The 14,728-nt window shown below is 41.5% G+C and overlaps 2 protein-coding genes across 4 annotated transcripts in view; one reads left to right on the top strand and one right to left on the bottom strand.

Annotated features, from left to right (window-relative positions):
- Positions 1-10,524, bottom strand: part of RAB3GAP1 (RAB3 GTPase activating protein catalytic subunit 1) — a 49,376-nt gene extending 38,852 nt beyond the window's left edge. The window contains exons 1-4 of one of the 3 annotated variants that reach the window (XR_014713511.1): positions 10,323-10,524; positions 10,188-10,243; positions 7,740-7,815; positions 4,255-4,387 (exon numbers count right to left, since the gene is read on the bottom strand). Coding sequence is in view for 2 of the 3 variants with exons in the window: in XM_084642739.1 (XP_084498865.1) it covers positions 4,255-4,387; positions 7,740-7,815; positions 10,188-10,243; positions 10,323-10,370 (313 nt within the window). In the remaining variant the exon portion in view is untranslated. The remainder of the gene's footprint in view (positions 1-4,254; positions 4,388-7,739; positions 7,816-10,187; positions 10,244-10,322) is intronic. The other 2 variants (XM_084642739.1, XM_084642740.1) reach the window with 2 other exon arrangements.
- A 2,984-nt stretch (positions 10,525-13,508) lies between these two features.
- MAP3K19 (mitogen-activated protein kinase kinase kinase 19) overlaps positions 13,509-14,728 on the top strand; it is a 28,922-nt gene continuing 27,702 nt past the window's right edge. Inside the window, exon 1 of the mRNA XM_084643964.1 lies at positions 13,509-13,665. The gene's annotated coding sequence lies outside the window, so the exon portion shown is untranslated. The remainder of the gene's footprint in view (positions 13,666-14,728) is intronic.

Genomic DNA, 14,728 nt, shown 5'->3' with positions numbered 1-14,728 from the left:
ATATTCTAGAAAGTAGTTTTTCAATTCAGAATTTATACACAGGCCAGTATTAGTGTTAGAGGTGACAATACACAGCTTCATATTGTGAATATGCAAATACTGTGAGAGAAAGATGTGACCTAACAAGAAGTGGTGAAGACAAAGTCCACAAACAAGTCCTTGCCTCATGCTCTTCATCCCTTTTCAGTGCAGTTACTGCTCTTGACAACTATGTCATCAGCACTAAGACAATCCCATTTACCCTGAATCATATCCACGGGCACTTATCAACATATCCACTGGACTGCATGTAACATCAGATGTACCAGTCTCCACTGAAAATAGTAGATGTTGGTGAAGAACAAATGGAAAGATTTTTGAGAGGTGTACTTGATTCTAATGGGACACATAGCTTCTTCAGCCCCACCAAGAAATCTGGCATCAAAACATTTGCCGACATGGCCAAAACGAACAAATATCTGGCAAGGGATGGACAATCAGAGCAGCTACAAGTCCAGAAACTGGCTTCCACAGAGCCCCTGTCCTTAACAAGATGCAGAGATGATGTTCTTAAGTCACCCAACAGGACCTGGGCCTATGTCCCTCTTCCATGCTGATGGAACAATGAGAAGAACAGACAAAGCTGAATTAGGGCATCATCTGGAAGCTCTAGCTGAAAGGATTCATGACCTAAGAGCATGTGTCAAGGTTCCTTCCCCACTCTGAACTCTAGGGTAAAGATGTGGGGACCTGCATGAAAGACCCTCCCCAAGCTTATTCTTACCATCTTAGGTTAAAAACTTCCTCAAGGTACAAACTTTTCCTTGTCCTTGAACCCTATGCTGCCACCACCAAGCGTGTTAAACAAAGAACAGGGGAAGAGCCCACTTGGAGACATCTTCCCCCACAAATATCCCCCCAAGCCCTACACCCCCCCTTCTTGGGGAAGGCTTGATAAAAATAGTCACCAATTTGCATAGGTGAACACAGATCCAAACCCTTGGATCTTAAGGGCAATGAAAAAGCAATCAGGGTCTTAAAAGAAGAATTTTAATTAAAGAAAAAGAATCAACTCTGTAAAATCAGGATGGTAAATAACCTTACAGGGTAATCAGATTCAAAACAAAGAATCCCTCTAGGCAAAACCTTAAGTTACAAAAAGACACAAAAAAGGAATATACATTCCATTCAGCCCAGCTTATTTACCAGCCATTTAAACAAAAGGAAATCTAACATATTTCTAGCTAGATTACTTACTTACTTAACAGAAGTTCTGAAGAGCATTCCTGACCTGGTCCCAGCAAAAGAATCACACAGACAGACAGACCATTTGTTTCCCCCACCCCCCCTCCAGCTTTGAAAGTATCTTGTCTCCTCATTGGTCATTTTGATCAGGTGCCAGCAAGGTTATCTTAGCTTCTTAATCCTTTAGAGGTGAAGGGATTTTGCCTCTGGCCAGGAGGGATTTTATAGTTCTGTATACAGAAAAGTGGTTACCCTTCCCTTTATATTTATGACAGCATGCGACAAAGAAACCATCATGTATATCAGAGATACTATGGCTGTCTTACAAATGATGTCTGGAGACAAATTCCACACATTTGATTAATTGGTTGCTGAGTTCATGAGGCAGGCCCTAAAGGGATTTGACAAAGCTAATTCTGTAATCAAAGTTTCTGACATATATGACAACAGTAGCTCTGTGAAAACTGCAGAGAAACAGCACCAGACAGGATCTAAGATTGGATGCAAGAAATACCAAATGATTGGTGGACGTCTTATGCCTCAATGGAAAAGTTTCTAAATGTGGTATCCAATAAGCAGTCACTTTTACAATTCCTCTGAATATATGGGTCAAAATGAACCCGAGAGTGTAGGGGCACACCCAACACAAACACTCCTCCTTGCTGGAGGCTTTTCCAATGATGAAGCAGCAAAGTCATCACCAATCGAAATGCTGAGGAAGCCCAAGGACTCGTATAGTACTCAAAAGGAAACAGATACAAGGATGCTTCTGCATGCGAAATGTGCCAACATGGCTTCTGAGTTTTGTGATCTTAAAAGAACCACAGTAAATAGGTCACCTGATACAGATGTTTTGGTCCTTGCTCTTCGCTACTTTCATAAAATTGAACACATTTAACGTATGGACTGGAATTAGGCACCATGCTTCATACCTGTACATGCAATTTGTGACACACTCCTGACTTTTGCAGCATACTTTGTGCTGTACACGCATTAACAGGATATGACACTATCATCCCTACTTGGTACAAGGGGAAAAAAGCATTTGTGTTTAGAGCTGTCAAAACAAAGGGAGCTTATCACTTCAGAGACCTTGACAAATTTGCAGAGTGTGATGGCCAAGCCACAATTTCTGCAGCAAAGAAGGTGGCAGCAGAGCTGTATGACGACAGCGAGAAAGAAGAGGAGATCCACAGAGACCTGAATTGCTTGCACTTCAATCTAGCCATCAAAAGTCATTGGCCAAACTCTCACCATGTGAGGATAGCTTTGAAGAGCATGTCAAAAAAGCACCTTGGCAAACAAAGATTTGGATGTCTTCATACACAGGTAAAACAGATATTGGAATACCATTGCAACATGGATGGAAAAATGGGGGTGATGAACTACTTCCTGTATTCTTCAAGGACCCAACAGCATCTGAGCTTCTACAAGACCTTATTTGTGCCTGTACCAGTAGCGGTCACTGCACAATCAACTGTGTCAGTAGTCAAAACAATCTTCCCTGCAGAGAACTGTGTACATGCCAAGACAATTAAGAATTTGGTAACCCATGCACCCTCAACAGAGATCATAATGATGAACAAGATGGTGATAACGTTGACTAGAAATGTCACCACTGCTATCACGTTTCAATATCTGTACAAAATTATTATTAGATTATTACCCTTTAGATTGTCATTGTGATGCTTTAAGGTCACAGAGAAATCCAACTTTATGTTTTGAAATAGTAAGAGAGGTTCATTAAACTAACAGAAACTAATGCAAATATTTCAAAGTGATCATTTTAACGTGTTGATGGTGTCACTGTTTATCCCCGTTTGCACTGTAATGGCATCACTCAACAGCTCCATCATACCTCATCTCAACCTTCACAGCTGTCAGTCTAGCGCATTCATTAGCACTATTGTAACTTTAAATTAAAAAGGACTTTCTTCTACTGAGAAGGCATAGCTACCAAATATTTTGGAAAAAAAATATTTCTTGCCTTAATCTGTAACAGTTTTGAAACACATCATTAAGGAAATCACCATAATAGTAGATGCTCCTGCTATGGCCATTTCTAATCATTAGTCAAGATATATCAGAAAGAGAGCTAGAACAGGGACCGTCCATGCAAGGACATTGACAATCAAATAATGCAAACATATACTGGCTATCATTTGCATGTCTGAAAAAGAAGAGAAGTCTTCAGGGGCTTTGAGATGTTAATATAATGAGACTGAAAATTTACTTGTTCTTGACAGTTTCAAATTCTGAGGCATGTATTTTACAGTTGGTGGGTAAATGGGGAGGAGCTAAATTTACTGTACTTTGATTTTAAGGTTTACATAGGGATGAGAAACCTTTAGAGGACAGTGTAGTTGGAAACTGCAATTACACACATTCACGTCCTTTTCATAATGAAATAATTAAACCATGTAGGTTTGTCAGCTTTAATTCTGCTTCAGCATTTGTTAACGTGTCAAAGAGTAAATGTTATAGTGAACAAAACATACCATTATAAAGCTTTGGTATGTTTGTTAGGCTACAATATATTCTTTCATCACTACCACAATGTTTCACTAACGCAAAATGCTAACATTCAGTATTTACATTAGATTTAAAAAGACCCAACTGGACATAAGATTCAGGTTTCCTCCCAGAGATATTAAGAAGAGAGTGATCAACACTGTTCCGAACATCCACAAGTTTTATTAAAACTGTAACACTTGCTATTTTTGCCTTTTATACCAAGATAACAGCCAGACAGCTGAATTTTAAGGACCTTTAATTTTATAACCTAACAACTCAAGTTCTTTGGGGAGAACGAACTAACAATACTACATGGAAACTATAGTTTGCAAAATACTTGAACAAACAGACATGCACCTTGTGGTTTGAGGGCATAATCTGCAGACCTCTGACGTTTCTAGACAAGTCAAATTAATGTGCTGCAAATTTCATACTACATTATCATGATACAGTGAAGAGTAATTTCTGAATGCCATCTACCCTATACCTATACCAATTAAAAGAACAATCATTTACCTTCTACCAACTCCTCTTTCCCATCTTTGTCACTGGCTTCTTGCACAAGATAATGATGAGTAATGGAGAATCTGAAGTCAGCAAATGAAATTTCATCTGATTTCTCCTCCCATATTCCAGTGGTGTATACACCCTGTATATTGAAAAGGGATACGATATTATTCGGTCATGAAGATTTAGGTTAACCTTCAACAACAATGTTCCCATTTTTTACATCCATGTGTGGAATGAATTTTATGTGCATCAATATGGAGGTGATGTGGGGTGGGGCTGAGGGGTTCGGCGTGTGGGAGGAGGCCCAAGGCTTGAGCAGAGGGTTGGAGTGTGGGGGGAGTGAGGGCTCTGGCTGCAGGTGCGGGCTCCGGGGTGGGGCTGGGGAGGAGGGACTTGGAGTGTGGGAGGGGACTCAGGGACGGGGCAGAGGGTTGAGGTGTGGGGGGTTAGGGTTCTGGCTGGGGATGCAGGCTCTGGGGTGGGGCTGGGGATGAGAGGTTTGGAGTGCAGGAGGAAGCCCAGGGCTGAGGCAGAGGGTTGGGGTGTGTGGGGGAGTAAGGGCTCTGGACGGGGCTGCGGGCTCTGGAATGAGGCCAGGAATGCAGGGTTTGTGGTGTAGGAGCAGGATTTTATAATTGTACTATAAGAATAGAGGTACTAATGTATGTCTTGATTTCATTTTACCAGCCACCCTTTTTGAATAGCAGAAAGGAATGACCCTCTGGGACATTGGTAGGAATGCATCTGACAGACTGCCAGTGTCTGTACTGATGTTAAGGCTGGGACAGACCAGAACAGTCCTTATGACTGATTATGGTCACCCTTTTGTTTTAGGATAAGATATAATGTCTACTATGGTTTCCTATATGTATTACAAATTAGGCACTCTAGTTAAATATACATTTCTTTGTTTTAAGGTTTAGTAAGTAAATGACAGGATTTTGTATTGTGTCTATAATAAACAGGTTAGAGAAATGTTGAGGGCCTGAAGCCCCAATGTGAACTGTTTTAGTTATAAGATTTAGCAAGACTTAATTTACAGTGTATTCTGTATACCTTTGAAGGTTTCTGTGAGAGACTTTTTGTGTAAATGAGGAATGCATGCATCAGGAAAAGATAAGATGTGAAAGCCATCACAAATGTCCAGATGGTCAAGAAAAAGTGAGAGACTTGGAAATACCAGGAGACCATCAGAAAATATCCATTGTATCTGAGGCTAAACATGTTAGCAGCACTGACAACCTCAGAGGTGAGGCAGGCACCCCCGAAGACAAGACAACAAATAGGAGATAACGATGGGAAGCCCGACAATAACCATCAAATGATAACAGCAGAAAACCCCAAGATTAACACCACTTAAGGACTAATGATTACAGGCTGACATTGCAAAATGCATGGACTCAAATGGGAATTTACAACGATAAAGATGGGGTGTTTTGCCAGGGAACTCTGGGTTCAGTCCTGCAGAGCATCGGATCACGACCGACAGAGCCTAGCTCCTCACTTGTACTCCATCTAACTGGCTATTAGATTGACTTGAGCTACTACAGACTGGTAACTATAAAGACCATATGCAGGACTTGTGTGCATGTGTTTGTGTGACTGAAAAGCATATGCTAACTGTTGTATTTTCAATAAATATGGCATATTTGCCTTCTCTCTTATAAAAGACCCTGTGTGCTTTGTATAGCATAACAGGGGCGCAGGCTGCCCCGGGACTGCGGCAGGAAAAGAGCACTCCCTCCAGCCCTCTCCCCAGCCACAGCCACTCCAGGGCTGGGGAAAAGGCACCTATACCAGCCTGTGCAGCCCTTGATTGCCTGATGCGTGGCCACACAGCTTAGAGGGCATTTAGATCAGCAATAAAGTATATTGCAAGTATTACCTACAGAATTAATCTTTCTGGTGTGGACAATACGTATTTTACATAGATTAATAAAAAAGGAGTCCCAAAACGCTTTACAAAGTTAAAATATTAAAACAAATCTTCCTATGATCAAGCATGTTCATTTCAAAGGTCTGGTTATTCTAAATAAACAGCCTATAGAATTATCTTGCAATTCAAAGGCATTTGTATACCTCTCCAACAAAATCACAGATTTCAGTGTTCACCAGTGCTGTGCTGAAAGACAAAACAGCTCCTTTAGGAGATTATGTCTACTGTATACTGCTTGGTTCCAATATTTGGTGTGAAATACTTTTCTGTTTCTAATATTCATCTTGAATCTGACCTCAGTAATTACACAATTCTATTCTTCAGAGAACTGTAAATAGTTCTGTGTATTAAAAACAAACATCAATCAAGTTTCAGATGAAGAAACAGTAGTCAGACCATTGTTTAAAATATATCTGCATAACGCTGACTGTAAATATCACTAAGTAACACTACATATGTATGATTAACAACAATTCTACTTTTCTATATAGTAATGCTTAAACAAAGTTATTTAGAGGATTCCTTGATTTGCACCATCCTCTTACTTGTTATAGGGCTCCTATCACTAGATTATTGGACTACACAACTCAAGAGACAAGTTCAACCTTAACGTGTAGGAATATATTAATAGTTAAGATTGAAAGTATTTGATTAGATAACCAAGTTTTAACCCTGAAAACAGCGTCCTGAACACCAAATTTAGTTTCATAAAACTCCCTTTGAAAATGTAGCTGCCAGCCCACTCAGTACAGAAGAATTTCTCTGCATTGCTGTGCAAGATATCTGGGTAGTTTCCTCTCTGGTGTACTAAGCTCAGAGAAGGAAGTCTGCAAAGACTATGGCAATGTCTACACTACAGCCTGTGTCGGCATAACTTATGTTGCTCAGGGGTGTGAATAAACCACCCATCTGAGCAACACAAGTTACACCAATATAAGCACTCATGTGCACAGCGCTATGTTGGCAGGAGAGCTTCCCTTACTGACATAGCTTCTGCCATTCACCTAGGTTGTTTTATTATGCCAATGGGAGAGCTCTCAGCTGTGCCGCTATTTTTGTAGACATACCCTAAGTATTTTTTAGACTTTGAGGGAGTGGAGTGCCTGAGCCACAACTGCATCCTCTGTAATGAAATACAGACAAATATTGACTAGCTCTAAGGAGTCATGTGAGACTTTTATCCGTGCATCATAAAGGTTAAGTGCCATGGAGTGAAGGGAAAACAGAGATCCTTGAGAACTCAAATGGGAACCTGGACAATGCCTTTCCCACTCTGAATCCAGGAACAAGAACACTGGAGCACACAAAGGTCTACTCATTACCAACCTAACATATATAACAATATAACAATATCTCCATAACTTTACAATTAATTTTGACCACACAGATTCATTTCTTCAAGTAAAATTCCCACTGAAAACTGTTCTTGCTGTAAGTAACCTCAAAGTTTAGTCCGCCAAATACAAGGAAATTTGAAGTGTAAATACGAATGCACACTATATATTACATGCCATCTCCAATTATGAAACAGAAATTCAGAAGCAATTAAACTGACCTTTTCTAGAGGCTTGCCTGAAGAAATCCCAATAAGTTTCCAGTCATTCAAAACTTCTTCAACTTTTGAAATAAATCTAGCGGGGAGAAAAATTATTAGTATTTCCTAAACGGAGTTTACATTAGAATTTATTTTGCAAAAAGTGACAGTACAATACAGTGAAATTCCTGAAAAATGAGCACTGTACAACTCATTACAAGGGGAAAAAATGGTTTTCTTTTTTCTCTATTTCATTTATACTAAGCCTTACTCTCACAGAGTGCCTGATTGTGAGCCTCTTGTTTACACTGGTGAACTACTCACATGCATAGTTCCACTCAGTATTTCTATTTCAGGGGAAATTACACTTCATTCAGATTTTCATTTCACTGACCACCACAGTAAAATAAAGGGGCTCACAATCTGATCTACAGGATATAGGCACAAACATTCCATTGAGCAGAGAGGCAAAGATGTACCTACAGATACCCAAATAGTATTGTAAATTTTAAGTAATTTGTAAACAGAATGATTTTGTCTCTCTTAGTGACCAGCTCAGGAATTATACACTTGGAAAGTTAATTTTAAAATAACCTACTTACTGTACAGTACAGTGCTGCTTACATCATCCAGTATCTGAACAAAAAGGGGAAGCATGGAACAGAGAATGATGGCTAGAGTCTGAGCAGGAAATCTCTCTCTCTCTCAAGTATTTCAAAGTTGTAATTAACAAATAATATACACAACACACCATACAGACATAAAGCTGTAATTTTAGTTTATGATTCTGGTGACAGCGATAAACCCCGCAAAAGTTATTCTTAGTTTAGAAAGTCTACTGAGCTTTCTGGATGAGTTTTAGTAGAAACTGAATTCATACTTTGTAACTCACAGCAAGCTAACAAACACTTTCCCCAGTTGATTTCATTCTGCTCAGAAATATCAGAAATCCAAATGACCAAGCCAACAACTGCAAGAGTCAATAAATCAACACTAGCTGCAAACAGTGATGTTCTCAGTCTCCAACAGCTGAAAATGCATACTTAAACTAATTATTAAAAATAATGGGAAGAGATTCTGGTATGTACTTTTTTTCCCTGGCAGACTTCATTCTTTGAAACCTTAGTGTAATCACCAGAAGCCCTCCAAATATTTTGAATCAATTAGAAATATTCACTTTAAACAAACAAAATTCCATACCATGGATTATTCAAATAGGAACCCAAATTTAGATTTTAACACATAAGCAGACTATAAAACTTTGAAAGAGGACTAAGCTTCTATCATGAAAACTAGAGATGGAAGAGGCCTATAAAATCATGTAGATAATGTAAGATTGTTCTTTATAATCTATTTTCTGGTACTTTACATTAATATGTTCACTTTAAGGGAGTTCACTCACACACAAACTTGGTGATGGGTCAATCCAACTTCTATTGATTTAACTGGAAATGGGATTAGGCCTCATGTATGTTTTATTAACATTTCAATATTCCAACTCAGAATTATTCTTATGGTTGGGACAGCACCTTCTCACTATCCAATCAACCTTAATTACAAAATGTCAATTTTCTTCTGTGCTCATTCCATTTGCATACAAACAAACCAGCACTTCAATCAACTTCCCAGTTTGTGTCATTTGCAGAAATCCATTCTGTACACTGTCCAGATTACTATTCTAAATAAGCAAACAACAAAAGATGACTAAATTTCTAACACTCCAAAACAAGATAAATTGTTCCCTGTCAAATATTTACCCAGGCAAAACTGATAATGGTATTTAACCACACAAGCACATCTCTCTGCACTGAACTGAACACAGGAAATACCATAGTGCACATTAAACACTGACATCGTGTTTGCAATGGAGTAATATCGCAAAAATGCAGTTCCTGCTCTGAAGAACTGTCTTTACGTTAGCTTTTCTGAAAGACACCCTACTGTTGGTTCTCCTTCAGCGGTGACAGCAGTTGAGAGAAGCATGGAGGGAGAAGGCTCCAGGAAGCCACTGGCTATTTTACCACGGGATCATTTAGACCTGATTCGGTCAGACCTACGCAACAGGACGGTTAAAATGCTGCCAGCTTCCTACGCCAGCACACCCACAAGTAGATCCATTCCGGGGTTAACAACAGGAGTGGGAAACTGGTCCCAAAAACGCTAAGGCGTGTGGGGCCGCACCACAGGAGTCACGACGCCGGGGCCTCAGGGGAAGGAGCGGGACTCGGGAGGCCATACTGCCTTTCCCAGGGGTTCCTGAGGGCAGGCAACAGCTTGCCGGGGCGGGGGAGGACGCCGCCGCGCTGTGCAATCATCCCATCGGGGGTTACACTGGGTACCGCTCCGAGGGCCCCTTCCCCTAACCGTGCAAAGCCGGGCGGGGGCGCTAACCGCAAGGAAGGGCGGGGGGCAGGACGCGCAGCCGGGGAAGGGGTGAGAGATGCGGAGCCCGGAGCGGCGGTCTCGTACCTTTCCCACTCGGAGGCGGTGGTGAAGTCCGTGATCTCAAACACCTCGGACTCGGGCTGCGGGGAGAGAGGGGGAGAGGCGGTGAGTGCGGGCGGGCTACAAGGAATCGGCGGGGGACCGGGCCGGGAGACTCACCTCGCTGTCCGCCGCCATCTTGTGCAGCCACCGGGCAGTAGCGCGCATAGGATCACGGGAGGAGGGCGAGGGCAGGAGCAGGACGGCGGGGAAGGGCAGCGAGAGAGCCCTTGGAAATGCCCCCAGCTTTGGGGCTCGCACACAGAGCTACCCGCTGCTCTCAGCCCAGTCCGATGCCTCCCTTCCCCGCTCCGAGACCACCCTCTCCTTACACCCCTCCTGAGGGACAGCCCTATTCCTACACAGACCCCCCCCCGCAACACACACATCCCTCCTGAGAGACGGCCCTGCCCCTCCGCTCCGTCCCTCCCCACACACCCCTCCTCAGAGACAGCCCTATTCCTACACACACATCCCTCCTGAGAGACAGCCTTGCTCCTCTGCTCCGTCCCTCCCCACACACCCCTCCTGAGGGACAGCCCTATTCCTACACAGACCCCCCCCCCCGCAACACACACATCCCTCCTGAGAGACAGCCCTGCCCCTCCGCTCCGTCCCTCCCCACACACCCCTCCTGAGGGACAGCCCTATTCCTACACACACATCCCTCCTGAGAGACAGCCTTGCCCCTCTGCTCCGTCCCTCCCCACACACCCCTCCTGAGGGACAGCCCTATTCCTACACAGACCCCCCCCCCCCGCAACACACACATCCTTCCTGAGAGACAGCCCTGCCCCTCCGCTCCGTCCCTCCCCACACACCCCTCCTCAGAGACAGCCCTATTCCTACACACACATCCCTCCTGAGAGACAGCCTTGCCCCTCTGCTCCGTCCCTCCCCACACACCCCTCCTCAGAGACAGCCCTATTCCTACACACACATCCCTCCTGAGAGACAGCCTTGCCCCTCTGCTCCGTCCCTCCCCACACACCCCTCCTGAGGGACAGCCCTATTCCTACACAGACCCCCCCCCCCCGCAACACACACATCCTTCCTGAGAGACAGCCTTGCCCCTCTGCTCCGTCCCTCCCCACACACCCCTCCTGAGGGACAGCCCTATTCCTACACACACATCCCTCCTGAGAGACAGCCCTGCCCCTCCGCTCCGTCCCTCCCCCCTCCTCAGAGACAGCCCTATTCCTGCACCCAGGGCAGCGGCACAGAGAGGTGGACGCCAGCTTGGATTCTCTGCAGGAGCTGTCCCACAGGGCATTAAAAGAGGAGATCATGCCCACCTGGCTCTTGGCATAGAAGCCACCTGAGGTCCGACTCGTTGCTGTGCTGCCTAAGGAAGAACTGTCATGCCAGGAATCTGGCAGCAGTGCCATGGGGGGAGAAAGGGCCAGGGAGTGAGATGCTAATTGTCACTGAGTGCATCTACAAGCAACTTAGCAGCAGGCTGAGACTCCAACTTACAATTCTCCAGACAAAATGCCCAGTGGACAGTTGCCTTGGCAACAGCCTGTAAACTAAACAGCCTGCTTGTAGCAGTGGCTGCCTGAAGGATTTTATTCTAGAAGAATTTGCTTTAATAATGGGAACACAGTTGGCTACGCAATCTGAAGCTTACCCAGAAAATAAAATCAAAGTACACAGAATCACTGTGTGAATTAGCTGATATCCAGTAAAGAGGGACAGCTGTGACCTAAAAAATTATATTTAGCTGCTCTTCGGATTGGTGTCTCTGTTTCAAAACTTGCTCTTTGATACAAGCTCTAGGTAAGCTCAGTGTTTCAGCATATTTTACAGAACCTATTCTTTTCAGTTATTATTTATGGAGCTCCACAATTATGCATGGTAATTTACAATAAAGTAAAAAGACAAAATCTTGAGGAGATCACCATCTAGTTATAATCTTACAAACCAGTTTAATGGAATGCATATGCTAATGTACACCAAGAGAAAGTGTTGTGCAGTGATTAGCATAGAGGATTGGGAATCAAGAGTCTTGACTTTTATCCCAGTCTTTGCACTGATTCACTGTGGGACCTTGGGCAAGTCACTCACCTTCTCGGTATATGTTTAGCCATGTTTAAAATGGGGATAATACCTGCCTATCCCACAGGGTTGTTGTGAGACTTAATATTATTGTGTTTTAAATTTTATGCGATCCTTGGATGAAAGGTGCTATATAAAAGTGCAATTTGTTATAAAAACTTGAATTTCATCTAAGATAAATCCCTGGGGATAACTATCAACAAGTCTGTAGAGGGTGCTGTGGCACTTGTTCAAGCAATTATGCTTTCCTGTTAGTTAACGGAATAAGGGCCTAAGCCTGCTCATCTTTAACAGTACACGGTAGGAAAATTCTTATTGAATTCAATGGGAGTTAAATTGGGCCCAACATTTTCTCAGTGGTTTTTTTGTTGTTGTTGTTGTTTTTGTTTTTTTGTTTTTTAATGTTGTGACATTAGGCAGTTTTTCCATTCCCATCAGTTGTGCTGTGAGCTCATCTGAAAATAAAATAAAGGGAGATAAAATAATGAGATGTATAAAAGATCTTAGTTGCATGAAGCAGAAAATGAACTCTTACTTTGCCACTTTGACATTTATTAAGCTAAAGGTATGTGTTACCTTGTATGATAGAATCCATAATGTAAAACAAAACAAAATCAATGTTACAGTTAATTAGTGGTTAGTCCCTGTCCTCCCCACCCCCACCCCACCTCACCTCACCTCACCTCTTGCGTGTATAGCTAGGCTGAAAAATTTAAACATACTATAAAAATGTATTGTATTTAAGGTAATTATTAGGGCTTAGTTAGTGTGATAAAAACTTTATAAGGAACACTGTGAATATTATTATTATAATTTATTAACACCAACAATGCAAGCACTTAAGAATCTCTACCACAAGTGGAATAATTTAATCTTAAAAAAAATATTATGGAACAAAAAAGAGAACAATAAATTATTCCAAGGTTTCCTTTAGGTAACTTCAAAGATTGATGTGGAGATCATCATCAGCAATATTCTAAAGTTTAATCATTTCTCCGAAACCTAGATTTTCAGCACCCTGAAACTGGAAGTACAACTCTGATCACTGCAGCTGAAGAGAATCTTAAAGTTAAGTATTTACTACCCAATACTGCAAATGTATATTGACTTCATCAAGGCATATATTCAGGTCCCTTTTTCTCTGGTTTGTTAGATGCCTTCTACTCCCCAATGTTATATAAAAGGAGAGAGATCAAAATAAATCAGTAAAAAACAAACATACCAAAGTTATCACCTCTTTATAGGTCTCCCAGCATGTCTTGTGTTATCTGTGTCTGTCTTTTAGATTGTAAGCTCCTCATGGCAAGGGTTGTCTTTGTGTCTTGTATAGCATGGAGGATACTGTCAGTGCTCACAATAATAAAATGAATGTGCCCCTGCCTCTCCACATTCAGTGCTCATCCTGGTGAGTAGTTAAAATGGAAACTTCTTTATCCCTCTTTCTATGGTAGACACAGTCTGGGGATATGTTTTGCCACACAATACATGAGGAGAGTTATACAATTAGGTAGAGAAACACAGGAGTTGCTCTATTGGAACAGATTAATGGTTTAATCTGGTTCAATATTTTGTGTCTCTGACTAATTCTAGATGCTTCAAAGGAGATTATAACACTTGTTAACAATGTACTTAGTGGTGCATTACTATACTATGGGAGAAATTCTTTCCAGACCATCATGGAGCATGTGGATTTTACTACAACCATTTAAGTATATCCTACCATGACCTGCCTCAACTATGTTCTTCAATATCATCCTCAAAATTCAGCTCTTCCTAAAGGCCTGCAGATTTTAGTCTTCAATTCACCAAGCATTATGTAACCCAACAATTGAATTTCTTAACTCTAAAACATAGCATTTTTTTAAAACAAAGAAGCCTTAAAAAAAATTGAACAAACTCTGTGTTCAGATTAATTGTTCAGTCACTCTGTTCTTTATTGCATCTTATCTCTTCCTTCCTTTGTACATTTTCCATGTAGATTATAAATTCTTCTGATAAGATATTACTTTTCATTTTAGTCTTTACTGCACCTAGCTCACTGTTGGTGCTAAAAATAAAATTAAAAAAGTGGAGTCTATTTTTATTATGCACAGCTAATACTTGTTGGAAACTTACTAGTACATTTGACTCACTATCTTGCTGCAGTGAGCTCCATGGGCTAATTATATAATGCTTAAATTGGGGCCTTTGGATGTACTCCCATAATATTTACTAATACTATCAATATCTTCTTTTATTTATTGTAACTTGTAATCTTTTAATTTCATTCCATATCCTTCAGGTTTGGAAAAAATAAACAGAAATACCATTAATTATTTATTATTCAGAGAATAAAAGGGAGAGAAACCATCAAGCCTATTGCAATCAAATCCATGTAGCGCTGCTGTGATTAAGATTATTTTTATTTTAATAATCAGACACTTGTATGAGGTTTTACATCTTCATTGTGCTTTAATTTATCCTCACAC

This window comes from Lepidochelys olivacea, assembly GCF_965140295.1.
Source record: "Lepidochelys olivacea isolate rLepOli2 genome assembly, chromosome: 11".
NCBI classification, from domain to species: Eukaryota; Metazoa; Chordata; order Testudines; family Cheloniidae; genus Lepidochelys; species Lepidochelys olivacea.
This window is presented reverse-complemented; position numbering and strand designations above follow the sequence as displayed.